Source organism: Pholcus phalangioides, unplaced genomic scaffold (assembly GCF_987345545.1).
Source record: "Pholcus phalangioides strain wild (caught in Gottingen) unplaced genomic scaffold, Ppha-v1.0 ptg000009l_1, whole genome shotgun sequence".
In the NCBI taxonomy this organism is placed as follows: domain Eukaryota; kingdom Metazoa; phylum Arthropoda; class Arachnida; order Araneae; family Pholcidae; genus Pholcus; species Pholcus phalangioides.
Window position 1 is genome coordinate 6,515,901 of NW_028301602.1, and position 17,155 is coordinate 6,533,055.

General features: G+C 35.1%; 1 protein-coding gene across 1 annotated transcript in view; it reads right to left on the minus strand.

Annotated features, from left to right (window-relative positions):
• The window catches only part of LOC149081681 (cell adhesion molecule Dscam1-like), a 226,242-nt gene that overhangs the window by 29,218 nt on the left and 179,869 nt on the right, over positions 1 to 17,155 (minus strand). The window contains exon 22 of the mRNA XM_089237083.1: positions 11,395 to 11,688. Within this exon, the coding sequence (XP_089093209.1) occupies positions 11,395 to 11,688 (294 nt within the window). The remainder of the gene's footprint in view (positions 1 to 11,394; positions 11,689 to 17,155) is intronic.

Consider the following 17,155-nt stretch of genomic DNA (forward strand, 5'->3'; position numbering starts at 1 on the left):
CTTTAACACCAGCTGTTTGACAATCACTTGCAAGCGCTAATGAGCAATATAAGCCGTACTCGTAATATGATATTCTAACTGTATTTTTTATTTGATTTTAATTATATATATTATTCCTTCTTCAGGGCAACAGCCAATTAAAAAAATAATAAAATAAATACATTTAAACTTCGTCTTGTAGCCCGATGGAGTATTTGCACATCATATCAAAAAATTAGCTATTAAAACTCATTAAGACTTACGTGATTATACATGATAATGCCAATATTATCTGGTTCTAAATTGAAGATATCAAATTCAAGATTGTACTACGAAATCTTGTACACAGATTACACTGGTATACTAAAGCTTTAAATTTACAACTAAGACACATTTTTCGTAGTTATGAAAATGTTTTTTTAATCAACAAGTTCATTAGAAGCTTGAAAAAAAGGTGATTTATAGTTATTTCGTAAAATGTCATTTTACATTATACAAATGCAAATAAAACAGACAAAATGTCCAACGAGGTTTTTAAACGAATATGGTCATAAAAAGTACGTCAAATATAACAAAAATACAGCAATCCAAAATAAAAGCATATACGTATCACGAGAGAAGAAACTAATAATTGATACCATTATAATACACAGGTCATAAACAATATTATGGTTGTCAAAAAAAAGGAAAAGATATTATTAGAAATAATTTATTTTTATCACTAATGTAGAAGAAAATACAGATTAAAATATCCATAAAATTATCATATTTAAATATTATAAATTATCGACTATTAAATTAGTTCAATTATCAAATTATTCCTTTCAGACGATGTACGCTCAAACTGGGAGGGGGTGGATGTCGCTTTTTATCGCTTTAGCTATTTTTTTAACCCTCATGGTGTAAAGCCATGACTTCAATGATTGTATGTGTGTGTGTGTGTTACAGTTCTTCAGGGCTAAACTTCCTGAGGTTAAACAAGAATATGGTAACTACATATAGAAACCCTCCGCCCCTATTTCTGGGTCTGAATGATATGATTTAACATTGAACATTGAGGGTCCTGACACACACCCAGCTTCACATCTCAGAGAGAGATTTCATAGTATTCCCGAAAGATGGGTGTTCATCGCATCGGGAAACTTTATTTAATTGAATACAAAAACAGTATAATAACAAAAAGATATCAACATAAAAAACAAAATTGACAATCTCCAGTATGGATTCTCAAGATCTCATAATATAGATAGCATATAGATTTAGCGCAATAAAATTAAGTTAACTGTCGTGAAATTGAAGTAACGAATCTGCATCGTCGCCATAGAAACATATACAATTATTAGTGAGATAGAAACTTAAATCGTTAATTTGACATTTTGATAATTTGTAAAATCGTCCATCTACGATTAGATCTTTGTCCTTGGGCGCCTTCTGCCAAGTAAAGGTCGCAGATGATAGGTTCTTCGCGGGGCTTGAGGCCATTCGCGATGGTATATAGTCAACGTCTTCATTTCGACATGTCCGGACATTTGCACCATCCTTCTTGTTATGGAGACGTTCAGTTCCTCGTATCTAGTCAGTCTTCTCATTCGCTCTGGCAGTTTATTGCACTGACAAGTGTTATCGTTTTTAGCATTAAAACAAAAATGTAGTATTGCAAAAACTATAATACTTAATTTAATATTATTTTTTGTTTCTCATTATTTGTCTGGTTCAGTTTACTTTTCGAATTTTTATCACCACAGAACATACTTTTCAGAACATTCGTACGGTGAATCGTTTGTAACACTTTCAAAGTTATTGCATTTGCAATTACCGCTTTTCTAGACATGAAAGTTCAACATAAATCTAAGGTAATTAGAAGAAAAAAACGAAAGTGAAAAAATGTAATTTATATATTCCAGTCACGTGTGTTAGACTGACTTGATTTGAATTTATTTAAAATAAAAATTTTATGCAATGAGTTTAGCCAACATTTATGATTCGAGACGAATACCATTGAAAAGAAATGAAACAAGGAAATATGTAATATAAGGCTTTCCTCCGGGAAGAAGGATAAGGGAAAATTCACGGTTTATATAGATGTCTATAATTTATATGCATGTGATCAGATATTTTAAAGAAAGGGTAAAGCACATCTTTCAAAACAAAATTCTGACAACTCTATCAAAACATGCCATTCATAAGTTAAATTGAAAACATTCATGATGTTTTTACTACTAACACGATCTGTCACATAATGCAGGGAAAACAAGTTAATAACGTCGATGAAAAGATCAACTTTTCAAAGTAAGATAGATACGCAAAAAAAAAAAAAAATTCAAAAATGATGATGGAGGTCGAAACACTTTTTTTAGAGCAGCTACAAGTGTATGCAATCGGCTATTCAAGCGTTGCTACATAGAAGAAAAGAGGAAAAATTGAAGAAAAATAACATTGAAAGGAAAGCCTCAACATTTTCCCAACGGAAATTGCATAGAACCAACAAGAGATGCTTGATCCAGAGTACTTCTTGCCCGCCAAAGAGAATACATGTTTTTTCTCCCGTTGCAATTTATTCATGAGCAGATGGAAATCAGGAGTTAAACGTGGGACGTGCTGCAGTTGAGACGTTGGAAAGAAGACGAGAGGAAAAACCAAACAAAAAAAAATGTTTCGTACCTATACTCGAATGTACGCGGGAAGCGCCGAAGCTGTCAAGGAAAGAATAAAGGGTGAAAACCTATGCATATGGTAATTCCGATATTCACGAGAAGTGATGGGAACAGTGTAAAGGATGTAGAAGTAAAGAGAAAAACAGATATAGAGAAAAAGAGATATCGGGTATAAAAGCCGTACAAAAGTTTAGTACGATATTTTTTTCCCGGGGTATATGTGTTTGTGGGAAGAATATGAGAAAGGAAGGTGAAAGCATTTCGGTGCTGGGTCTTGGATGAATGATATTCGTCTTGACGTAAAGCGTCCATAAGAAATTCAATAACCGATACGAAATGAAACGGGAGGAAGCAAAGACGAAACGCCATTGTTTGGTAACAACAATATTTCGCTCTTAATGTCGGTTGAAAAACACTTACTTTTCTCATTCGTGCGTGGTTTTCCCTTGATGGATTTAAAACCCGTGTTGGATAATATACTCGAAAATATATTGTGTGAAATACATGGAAACTGCTGTTCTGTTCTTCCAGGAAACGTCACGCGTTTTTCGCATCAATTTTAATAAAATTTCTTTTTGGAAACCCGGAATTAAAGTTCACTATCATATGAATTTATTTGGTGCGTTATGAGCTTAAATCATAGAGTACCGAACATGCAGTGATCTCTGACTTATGTGTCGGTGCAAGGGAAAAAGGCGCGTAACTGAAAAGCATTATTATGCTACATTGACGTACGCAAACCGAGATTAAAGTGTTATTTTGCATGAAAAAACGTAAAAACCCCCCTCGAGAAAATTCTGTTCTATCAGAGGAATTAGCACGCAGAGATTCGTTTCTACCATCGAACATATGTTACTGGACGGAGCATGACGTCAGCGGTCTCCGCCTTGGCAGTGCTGAGAACGATGCCCCCCAACATCTTTCGTCGGAAGATCACGTGACTCGGTGAAAACAAACACGATCCCCCGTTATTTTCTTTCATTTGGCATTCACAGGAATTTAAAACAAGAAATGAAAGAAATAATTTCTGCATCCATGAGATAATTCCAGAATTAATGAAAGAGATAGTTCCAGAATTAATGAGAGATAATTCCAGAATTAATGAGAGATAATTCCAGAATTAATGAGAGATAATTCCAGAATTAATGAAAGAGATAATTCCAGAATTAATGAAAGAAAATATTCTAGAATAAGAGATAAGTTCAGCATTGATAAAAGTGATAATTCCAAAATTAATGGAAGAGATAATTTCAGCATTGATGAAAGATAATTCCAGAATGATGAAAGTAAAATCTGGTAATAATACCAGAATTAAGGAAAGAGATAATTCCAAAATTAAGGAAAGAGACAATTCCAAAATTAAGGAAAGAGATAATTCCAATATCAAGGAAAGAGATAATTCCAAAATTAAGGACAGAGATAATTCCAAAATTAAGGAAAGAGACAATTCCAAAATTAAGGAAAGAGATAATTCCAATATCAAGGAAAGAGATAATTCCAAAATTAAGGACAGAGATAATTCCAAAATTAAGGAAAGAGATAATTCCAAAATTAAGGAAAGAGATAATTCCAAAATTAAGGAAAGAGATAATTCCAAAATTAAGGAAAGAAAAAATATAGAATTAATTAAAAAGATAATTCCAAAATTAAGGAAAGAAAAAATATAGAACTAAGGAAATAGATAATTCCAAAATTAAGAAAAAAGAGATAATTCCAAATTAATGAAAGAAGAAATTATAGAATTAATGAAATAGATAATTCCAATATCAATGAAAGAGATAATTTCAGCATTAATGAAGTGATAATTCAAAAATAATTGTAAGCGATAATTCCAGCATTAATGAAAGATAATTCCAGCATTGATGAAAGTGATAATTCCAAAATTAATGAAATAAATAATTCCAGCATTAATGTTAAGAAATAATTTCAGCATTAATGAAAGAAATAATTTCAGCATTAATGAAAGAAATAATTTCAGCACTAATGTAAGAAATAATTTCAGCATTAACGAAAGGAACAAATCCAGAATTGATGAAAACAATTATTCCAGAAGTAATGAAAGAAATAATAATTAATAAAGAAAATAATTCCAGAGTTAATGAAAGAAAATTCAAAAATTAACGAAAGGAAATCCCAGAATTAATGAATGAAAATTAATGAATGACAATCCAGCATTAATGAAAGTAATTATTCCAGCATTAATGAAAGTAATTATTCCATCATTAATGAAAGTAATTATTCCAGCATTAATGAAAGTAATTATTCCAGCATTAATGAAAGTAATTATTCCAGCGTTAATGAAAGAAATGATTCTAGTATAAATGAAATAAATAATTTAATTTTTTTCATCTTTAGATGAGTTTTCTCTCTATCCTATTTTAAACTTTAAAACCCAATATTTAGAGACCGAACTGCACATTTCTATGGACAAATTGCCAGGCGGGAACTTTCTTCGAGTCACGTGATTTTTTTGCATTTGATGCCTAAGTATTTGATCCATACGTCACGGTGGCTGGATACTCCCTTTAGTAATATAAGCTCAATGGTTTCTACGCGTTAAGAAGATAGCGAGACGTCACGAAGGGCGGAGCTTTTGCCGGAACTGTTTTCCACCAAATAACACTACTAACTTTGATACTGTGAAAGTGAAAACTTTTTCGTACAATTGAAAAAAAAAAAAAGTTCATACATCTAAAAGTGCGAAAAAATAAAACAATTTCTTTTCAATAATAAAGTAATAATTATTTTACTTTAATAAATTTTGGAACGTTAGAAAAATCTGAATTTCTTAACGCAGATTAAATACCGCGCTGTCTGTTTTCTGCGGTTTTTTTTCTTTCTCTTTTTTTTTTTTTGCCGAGGCGTTGAAGGACACATTGTATTTAAAAAAAAGTTTATAAAGAGTCATTATCAATGATTTCTAAATAATAAGATATTTAAATTCCAGTGGAAAAATCTTCATTTTTCCATAAAAACATGACCCAAAACTTTGAAATTCAGGAAATTTGTTTCTCAAGGAAAATATACTTTTTTATACAAATACAAATACAACGCCACGACAGGCAAAATGTCCAACGAAATGACTGAGAAAAAGACGCCCATAAAAATATGGATGTGATATATTTCAAAAATACAGCAACCCAATTAAAAATGCAATTAACACAAATTATAAACAATATATACACATGATAAAATATTATGCAACGCCCATAAAGAATACTTATGGTTGTCTTATTCTAAGAATGGATAGCTTCTCGATTTCCCCCATCATGTTTGTCGTATTTCTTTTAAAACGTGTCAATTGCGTTACAATTTACTACCTCCGGGGGTAAGCTATTCCATTTATTAACAACCCTATTAGAGAAAAATTCCCTGCGACACCATAACCTTGCATTGTCCCTCACCAATCGATACTGGTGTCCCCTTGTAAAAGCAGTCGATTGGCGGTGTACTAAAAGTTCATGGTCCATCCTATCCATCCCATTGAAAATTTTGAACACTTCGATCATATCTCCTCGACACCTGCATTCAACACTTTACATCAAAATAGTCTTAAAGGTTGCCTGATAAACTTTCAAAAAATATCCTTTCCACCAATTTCGAAAGTATTTTCCTGTGCAAATAAAATTATGATGAACACAAATAAATCAAAGATCGTCAAAAAAATGAAGCTGGAAAAACATTGTCTCAACGCTTAGAGATTATTTGTGTGGGGGACATGTTGGGGGGAACCATCAATATTCGTAGTGAGAGTCCTATGCTTTAATAACCCCAACCACAACTGATATTGGGGAGTCATGTTATAAATAAATTCATCAACTGTTGAAAAATTACCATTTCATAAAAACATTTTTTCTAAAAATACACCTTTCGACACAGCGCCAGGCGTTAAACCACTCGTAAATATAATACATTTAGGAATGTGAACTTAGGAATGTAAACCCTGATGAATGGCCGGGATTACAGTATAAAAGTTTTATAAAAGCAGTTTTATCAAAATTTTATAGTGTAATTCCCGAGTTTGGTTTAAAGGATAAACCCTGATAAAGTTAAGCCCTGATTTGAAGGATTGTGTAAGTTTTGAGTTGAAATATATGTATAGTGATGCAGTTAGTGGCATAGAATTGCGGACGTAAAGTTTAAGTTTCATGGGCATTTTAAGCCTCCCTGAAAAGTGTGATTTATTATATAGAATTTGCGAAAAAAAATTATGAAAAGATGAATAAACGAAAATTTGGACGAATATATATATATATATACTAGGGGGGGCTTCCTGACGCCTACGGCGTCCAACCCCCCCCCCCCTCTTCAAACTCCTCCAATGGAGCTAACTACTCGTCACATCTTGTTTAATTATAAAGCAAAATATTCCTCAGGCACTCCAAATGCCAGCGAAATAGTTATTCATTGTCAGTTTCCCATTCTGATTTCGATAAGCAATGCACTGCCATCATAAATACAACAGAATACCCGATGCACCGCAATACATACGTGCTAGGCAATACACCATGATAGGTAATACAGCACAATAAGTAATGCACCACTATATGCAATGCACCACCATATGAGCAATACAGCAAATTAAGTAGCGATTCACTATATACGGTGTATCACAACACTCAAAGCGCCAGTATCGGCATAACAATACGCAATACAGTACGCGATGCACTACAACACGTAATGCATAACAATACGCAATATACACCATAATAAGCAATACACCTCAATACGCAATATACACCATAATAAGCAATACAGCTCAATACGCAATATACACCATAATAAGCAATACAGCTCAATACGCAATAAAGCACTATACATCGCAATAAGCACCACAATACGCCATAAAACCACTGAAACACAATAAGCAAGCGATACACTATAATCAGTGATGCACAACTATTTGCAGTACACCAAAATAAGCAATACAGCCCACTGCGCAATGCACCACAATAAGCAATACATCCCACTACGCAATGCACCACAATAAGCAATACAGCCCAATACGCAATGCGCCAAAATAAGCAATACAGCCCAATACGCAATGCGCCACAATACGCATTAAGAACTGCATTGCAATGATAAATACAGTACGCGATACACTGTAATGCAATTAGCAACGCACCACAATAAGCAATACAGCACGCGATCCCCCACAATACATATAACTATATGCACAATACAGTACAATACGCGATGCACAATACAGTACAATACGCGATGCACCACAATACATATAACTATATGCACAATACAGTACAATACCCTATGCATCACATAAGCAATGCATTAGAGTAAGCGATACAGCATGTGATGCATTACAATACGCAATGCACCAAAAATAGCAATGTACCACTATTTACAGTGCCCCGCAATACAGCATAAAACGTAATGCACCACAATACGCGATGTATCGCAATAAGCGAAGCACCATAATGTACGCAAAAAGTACTGTATTACAGTAAGCAATATATCATGCAATGTGCAATGCACCACAATAAGCAATACAGCATTATACGCAATGCGTCCCAATAAGCAATACAGCATTATACGCAATGCGTCCCAATAAGCAATACAGCATAATACGCAATGCACCACAATAAGCAATACAGCATAATACGCAATGCACCACAATAAACAATACAGCATAATACGCAATACAGCATAATACGCAATGCACCACAATAAGTAGTGCAGCCTTATATTAAGGGCACCACAAAAAACAATGCACCACATTTAACAATACAGCACAATACTTAATGCACCTCCATCGGCAATGCAGGACAGTGCTTATTGCACCATCATCGGCTATGCAGCACAATAAGCAATGCACCACCACAGGCAATACAGCACAAAAATTAGTGCACTACCATATTCAAAACACCACAATAAGAAATGCCCCACTATATTCAGTGCACCACATTAAGCACAATACCCAATACACCACAATAAGCACAACGACACAATGCGTAATTTACCCCCCATCGGCAATACAGCACAATAACAAATACACCCACCAACGTAGGCAATGCAGCACAATAACAAATACACCACCACCGTAGGCAATACAGCACAATACCTCATGCACCACAATACCGCATAATATGCGATGCATCGCACTAAACAAAGCACCATAATACGCAATGAGCCACAATAATCCATAAGCACTGCATTACAGTAAGCAATACAGTGCACTCAGTGCAATACAACACATAAAGCATCACAATCAGTAATGTAGTAATGTGTGTAATCAGTAATACTGTACACCACAAATAAGCAATGCATCGCTATAAGCAAAGCACTATAAAAATCACTATAGTACGCAATGCACCACAATACGCAATAAACGCGGCATTGCAATGGACAATACAGCATGCGATGCACTACAATATGCAATGCACCGCAATCAGTAATGCACCATTATTTTTGCAGTGCCACAATAAGCAATGCACCGCAATCAGTAATGCACCATTATTTTTGCAGTGCCACAATAAGCAATGCACCGCAATCAGTAATGCACCATTATTTTTGCAGTGCCACAATAAGCAATGCAGCATAATGCGCAATGAGAAGCAAGTATTCATCCTCGACTCAAAATGGAACCTGTCAATTTCCCTATAAAGAGATCTGTCCAATGCCCCGCCCTGGGTATCCGGACCCTGTGTGTTGGGATCACTGGTGATGTACACATACCTCTGGGTGCACAAAATTTGATCCCTACAGATCAAGCGGTTCCCGATGTCCTCAGGTGTTAAATGAAAACTCGACCCAAAATCGTAACCGACTTCCGCTATAAGCAACACAAAAACGTAACAGATTTCCGTCACTCAAAAACTTCACCCACTTCCGTCACTCGGTTGCTTAGCAACAGGCCCTTTTCGAGGTTGTGATATTATATTATAGAGTAGATAATCGATGCGTATGGTATATGTTATGAATATAATGGAATATATATATATATATACAAAGACACATATATATATCTATATATATAAAATTGATTTTCTGTGTGTCTGTGTGTGTGTGTGTGTGTATGTATGTTCTCTATACAAATCTACAATTTTAGATCGATCGTCGCCAAATTTTGCATATATACTAAATGGGACCCGACTTGAACGATAGGCTACTTTAAAATTTCGTCAGAGCAGGGCAAGTGCCCCAAATGGGCAAAAAACTGTCCGGCAACAATGGTTTTTGGGCCTCAACAATCACTTTCCGAACGTTTACTTTGGTTACCGTGGTTCCCTAGCAATGCGTTTCAGACGTGTATATGCCTTTACAACGGTTTGTCACTTCTTTAATCCTGTTAGTATATGTATAATAGTTTATGCCTTGATAATGGTTTGCCACATTTTCAATATAATCTCAGTAATGAGGCTTTTTGAATAGACGTCATAATCATCATCGGTATCGCTTTGAGAGTCAGGAAAAGGGTGATCCTCATAGAAATCAGTGCTAAAATTGTCGATTTTACTGTAGAAATGCGGAAATTAGTGTGATTTTCCGCCCCATCAATAATTTTAAAAATTGTATTGAATTCTCGATTTTTGAAATATTCAGTTCGCTTAGAGATAGATATACGATTAAATATGAAGTAATTAGCCCCGGACCTACCTTCGAGCTGGATATTCATGCAATAACATTGATTTCAACTTTTTATTTATATCTTCTCAAGCATGAAAATTAATGTCTCCGCGAATTCTCTTTTGATATTGAACTGCATAAATTCATATAGTTTAGGTTGTTTTAAAATTAATTATGGGCCCATAAAGTGCATCGAAGAAATTCCACAGCTTTAATTAAGCATTTTTTTAAGCAGAAACAGGCAGAGATGAATAACTTGAAGTTCAAAGGGGGGAATCAAATACCTAGTGCCCTTTAAAAAAAGAAAAAATATATATATTTATTTTTTTACGTTTCTTTAAATCTAGATTTGTTTTTTTCATGAGTCGCGTAGGAAGTCGCCATATTGGTGAACTTGGACACGGTTTGCAATTCCCTCAAAGAAAGAGGGAGGTATCACGTAATCCAAAAAAGCCTTATTGAAAAAAACCCGGGCAACACCGGGTATTATAGCTAGTATATATATATATATATATTCCAAAACATGAATGGTCGGGTGTAAAAAGGCAAGAAACCACTGTGCACTGCATTCTTGTTGTTCCGGCGGAACTTTAACTTGAGCTAAATGCTTTAGTTTCGCTCTTCAGAATGTCGCCAAATGGGATCAAATCTTTGGACTTCGCTGTGTGTTTGATTGTTGATATATATTTTTTTTTACTACGGTGGAAACGAAAAAAAAAAAGGAACTAAAATATCTTCGGTAACCAGATAAAGAAAAAATACAGTGGTGCCTCACAATACGACGCTTGAATTTCTCAGGTGTGTGGGTTCGTGAAATTGTCGGAAACACTTGTCGAGAGAAATACTGTAAGTCACTAGAGCATTTGGATAAATTACCAATTCACACCAAAATACTTTTTAGACATTGTTGAAATTGCAATTTATGCAAAAAATTGCCAGATTTTGGTGAAACAGCCTGTTTTCACCAAAATATTTTTCAAAGTTGGTAAAATTATCAATTCAAGTCAAAAATTGTTAAAAGTTAGTAAAGTTAAATCAAATTCACACCAAAAACTCACTGGATTCCCTTTTGAGCAATTCTAGATCTTTTTAGAACAGTCGCTCTATTATCTAGGAGGCTCGATTATACATCAAATAAGGTTTAAGTACTTGGCAGTAGAATTTTAGCTTCACTTACCTGATGATTCGGATCTCGTGTTGAAATGATATTCGGCTTGTGTAGCTCCGGCCTCACTGTACGCCGTGATAAGTACGACGTAATCTTTTCCGGGAACCAAGTGATCCAGATTGAAAGTATTCAAATGCGGTTCGACGTTGTCCGTGGAATAAGTCCACTGATTTTGATGCTTTGGACGGTACCGGATGGAGAAACTTTCGATCGGGCATGACATGCTCTTCCACTTACGTAAGTTCAATGTCGCCCATGTGCTGTTGATGATCAGGAAACCGTCTATTTTCGGTGACATTGGGGCTGTAACGAGCAAAAAAAAATCGCATAAAAATCTGCAATTTGCATATTAAAAAATCAGAATTCTATTAGGCATTTGTTGTACACTTTTCTGACCTCGCCAATAAAGACTAAAGACTGCTACAAATTCTAGGACAGTGTTCTTCAAACTACACTTACAGCTGTGGATCAGTTAAAGTACAAATACAAATACAAATACAACGCCACAACAGGCAAAATGCCCAACGAGGTGGCTGAGAAAAAGATGCCCATAAAAATATTTATGTCATATATTTTGAAAATATAGCAACCCAATTAAAAATGCAATTAACAAAAATTGTAAACAATATATACATGATAAAATATTATACAATGCCATAAAGAATACTTATGGTTGTCTTATTCTAAGAATGGATAGCTTCTCGATCTACCCCAACATGTTTATCGTATTTCTTTTCAAACGTGCCAATTGTGTTACAATTCACTACCTCCGGGGGTAAGCTATTCCATTTATTAACAACCCTATTAGAGAAAAATTCCCTGCGACACCATAGCCTTGCATTGTCTTTCGCCAATCGATACTGGTGTCCCCAATCGATACTGGTGTCCCAATAGTAGAACAATTTTGCACATGGGCGGGAATGAGAGAATTCGAAGGTTTTTTTTTTTTTAACAACTGACAGTTGCGAAGATGAATTTTTTGGAAAGAGAAATTTAAACTGACTTTGGGAAGAATCGAATCCACGTCCTTTCACTTTACGGGAGAACGCCCTAGACTGCAAAGGCAACGAATCTCTCAATGTTTCCTTGGAGTTCCTGCACACTGAAAGGGACCGTACATGGACGGCCGGATCTGATTCAGACCAGGCTCACAACGCTGACGCTGCCACCAGATGGCGACTTATGGAAGGATGACGTCAATCTCCGCTACCATATGAAGGTTTTTTTAGCAACTGTCCAAAGGAAAGATTGCGAGGTTTGTCCCCTTCGTAGTCTAGGGGCTAGGGCGTTCCCCGCAAAGGCAGTTGAATTTTCTCTTTCCAAAAATTCACATTCGCAACATCCAGTTGTTAAAAAAACCTTCGTATGGTAGTGGAGAGTGACGCCATCCTTTCAATGAGAGAATTAATTACGGGCCGCAAAAAAATGTAATGATTACAAGAAATAATTTGCGGAAAAGAGCAAAAATTAAATGGGAGAAATGATTACCAGAAATAAAATTTACACACAGGCAAAAAACCAATAAAGAATGGAAATAATTTTTGAGCCGATGTAAAAACGAATAGGAGAAATAATTTGCGGCAAAAAATAAATAAATAGGCGAAATATTAAATTAATAGCAGAAATAATTTGCATACATACAACATATAAGTAGAAAACTTAACTTGAGAATGGGAAAAATGTATAGACGCGCGCGCGCGTGAAATAACTTGCGGACCACAAATAGGAGAAATAATTTGAGGGCCCGGGAAAAAAATAAATATCAGAAATTATTGCGCACAGACCGGCAAAAAGAAAATATATAAGCGAAATAATTTTCAGACGGGCAAAAAACGCAAAATAATTTGTGGACCGTGAAAAATAAATAGGAAAAATAATTTGCGGACTCTTGAATGAATAAAATCAATAGATAGAGAAATGATTTGTGATCCAGCAAAACATAAATGAAATAAATAATTCGTGGACCGTGAAAAGTAAATAGGAGAAATGGTTTATAGACATTTTGATGGCTAAAGCAGAAATAAAAATTAATATAGAGACGGTATATTATATAATTAAATGTAAAATATTGCTTAGAGGTTTTATGAATTGGGTGAAATGTTTCGCGGACCAAAACTCGTTTCTAGGAGATACATACGCCATCTTACACGTAAATGCGAAATTATGATGGGACAAATTTTCCAGACCCTGCAAGTAAATACAGTGGAATTTCGGTTAACGAGCAATTCGCATAAAGAGCAAAACTTTTGTACAAATTTTGACTCGGTTAACGAGCGACCACTCACATTACGAGCAAAAATTGCGCTTTGTTAATTTATTTTCATGTTACCACAACTGAGCTAATGATTTTTTGCTTCCGCCCGCGCACGTGTTATGGAGTAATATTATCTCCTAATAAATTCTCCGGTAAGCGTGCCTCACTCAAAATTAGCACACGTGCGAGTGTGAATATTTACGATGCGAGACTAGATGCAGCATTGTAGCCATGCGCACGTGCGCTTGAAGGTTATATATATATTTTTTCAAATTCTGCTTGGAGAAAACTGTGGGATGATTTGAATTATTGAACGTGACTTTGAATGGTTAGCTCATGAACATGAGCCACTACTTGTCGAAAAGATTGTGTGATTGAGGAAGACCATGGACTGGGGTGCATGAGAATGACATTCAAGAACTAGTGGTGAAAAATGTCTAGGAGTTGACAATAGATGAAGTGATGGATCTCTTTTTCATGCACTAGCAAGTGTTTATGGACAGTATCTCATCTGAGGAAGAGAGAAGTAAGGAGAAGCCCCTCACACATAAAATTAGATTACAGAGATGTGTAGAATGTGGGAATCTGTGCAAAACTCAGTAGAAAAGAACCACGCAAATAAAGCTGCAGCAGTGCTCGAGCGATGAATCTGTCCAACGAACACTGCAATTTCCCATTTCCTAGAAATTCTAAAAAGGAGGCAAAAGCAAGTGTCATGGATAAGGCTTTTTTTTTTAAAGTTATGAAAAAAAATAAGTTTGCAAACAACAAGGCTTAAACGATAGTCCTCCCCTCTCTCGTCGTTTAGAGTAAGTAAATAGTCAATAATGTTTGTGTAAACATTATAGTATTGTGTGTTTATTTTTGGCGTTATTTATATTATGTATATTTTGTTGTATTATATATTATTATTAGTTTGTCTAATTATTGATTGAATGTCGTTTTTATTAGTCATTTTTATATGAATGAATACTTGTGGAACGAATTATCCGAGTTTCTATTATTTCCTGTTTCGAAGTTTGATTCGAATAACGAGCTATTCGGATAACGAGCACGTTGGCGGAACGAATTAAGCTCCTTAACCGAAGTTCCACCGTAGAAGAAATATATGTAAAATTTTATTTCACATGTATTTACTGCGTCCTTATTATAATCACCCATAATGTTATCAATCGGGTATTGTTATCACTTTTGCAAGGAACGAACCAATATCATAAATTATGAAAAAAATCGTTCAGAGAAATCGGGACTTCGGATAATGATATCAATTCTTTTTTTCCCATCGAAAGTTTTTTTTACGCATTCTGAAGCTAAGGTTTAACCAAACTTTGTTTTTTTTTTCCTTTCCTATAAGTTATCGTTATCAGGCTGCAAGAGTATGTAAGAGGTTAGGAAGGTGTAGCTCTAGCCTCTCTCACCCCTTACGTCGTTGACAAACATTCCGGTACTTAATGACGCAATCCGTCCATATAGTAATCAGTGTGATCCCTGTACGCGTGAAGTTGCTCTCTTTGCAATGCCCTTCCTATAGTGAGGGCAAATGTATGAGACGTAAAAAAGGGTTTTCCTTTCAGTTCTTGATCAGTTTTTTTTTTTACTTGACCAGATTCAAATTCATTTCCCCAAGATATTTTCTGAAGGCATCTACGAAACGTATTGTGTACATTAAAAAAATATATCGTAATTTGTTCTAAGCATTAGACAGTTCCATTCTAACACCTCACAATGGCTGAATAATGAAAATGCAGAATTTTAGCTTAAAGACAAAAAAAAAACACAACAACAACGGCTTGTTTTGGAATAAAATAAAAGAGCAATGGGCACGAGAATTAACATTTTGCAACCGATTATGTGGGGAAATCAAAATAATTGTCCCATTTTACCCATTATTTATTCGTCCCTTCAGACAAAACGAGATGTATAGTCACTGTACTTGAAACCAGAATTTTTTCGGATATAGTTATCATTTGGCTATTGTAATCAGAAACACCGAGTCGCGAAGTGATCACATTTAGCGACGTGGACTGGAAATTGAAATTATGTATTTTTCGAAAACATTTTCCCCGACCTTTCTTGGCTAATTAATATAACCATTCCGTTGGATCGATCCCAGATCCCAGCCATGGAATCTCATTCAGAAACGTCCATCCATTACTGACATATTCCGATTGAAAGCCGAGAAAAGACGGGGAAAATCGTTCAGATTTCGATAAATCTTTATAGTAAATGAGAATGTGATACGCTTGAATGTTTGCCTGAATCCCGGAGAAACGTCAGGAAAAATCAATTTAATGAACTTCGCTTCGGCTTTAAATGAACTGAACGTTACGATCGACGTACTGGTCCTGGAATTCCCTGACCATTTATTACATATTACCGTGACATAAGCTTCGAGATATTGACGGATGACAAATTGTAAAACGAAATTTTGAATGATCAAATATCATAACTTATAAAATCGATGCCTATGTCTGAGTGAAATAACTGTCTCTGAAAGACAATTATTTCGCATGTTCAAATATTACTACAAAGCTTAATATTACTACTCCAGCTTAAATGTGTCCTGCACTCGAATATTCCGGTAGTTTTGCTACGTGGAATCAACCGATAGATTATAGTGTCTCAGACTATTTTGTCCCACATATCCATCTCCCCCTTATTCAGAATTTTTTTCTCCCACCGCCACCCAACGAAATCTAGCTCATATGATCCTATGTTACATCCGTAGCTTCTACCGCCCCGTGGAACATTTTATCGCTCCCAGGGGGCGTTAACGCACTCGTTGGGAATCACTGCTATAGATCAATGATGCTTAACCTTTATATATAACCGCGAAGCAAAATCAACATGAACGATCGACATCGCTACCCATGGATCTATTTTTAATTTAAAAATGCTTAATAAATATTCTTCACCAACGATTTTTTTTGGTTTTCGAAAAATTAGTAAAACTATTCAGTAGCATATTAACGGGCGGGTCAACAGGGCCTGAGCCCAGGGCTCTGAATGAAGCAGAGGTCAAATTACCGAAGGTATTGTGAAATTATTTCTTTCATTAATGTTCGGGGATATATCTTTCATTAATTTTTACCCATTTTCATTAATTTTCAGTTATTTCTTCAATTAATTTTCGAGTCATTTTTTCAGTTATTTCCATCCATTTTGGAAATTTTTTCATCAATTCTAGCTCTCTAGTTCAGATCACCAAAATCGTTACAACACCCTTAAAACCAGTGGCGTTACAAATAGATATACAGGGTTCGAAATCCGATATATTTTGTCAAACGAAAGTGAGTGATCCCAAGTGGATCATGAAACACACCACCAGCCTTGTCCTATAGCAAACCGTTCTCGATTTATGGTGGATAATCGATTATAGAAACAAAAATGTGCCAAGTCTGAAAAAAAAAAAAACCCAGAGAATTTGTGGAGTTTTGAAAGGTCTGTATGCAAACTAAGCAAACATTTGGAAAGAACCGAGATATCTGGTACTAATGGCGAGGTACAAATGCTGAA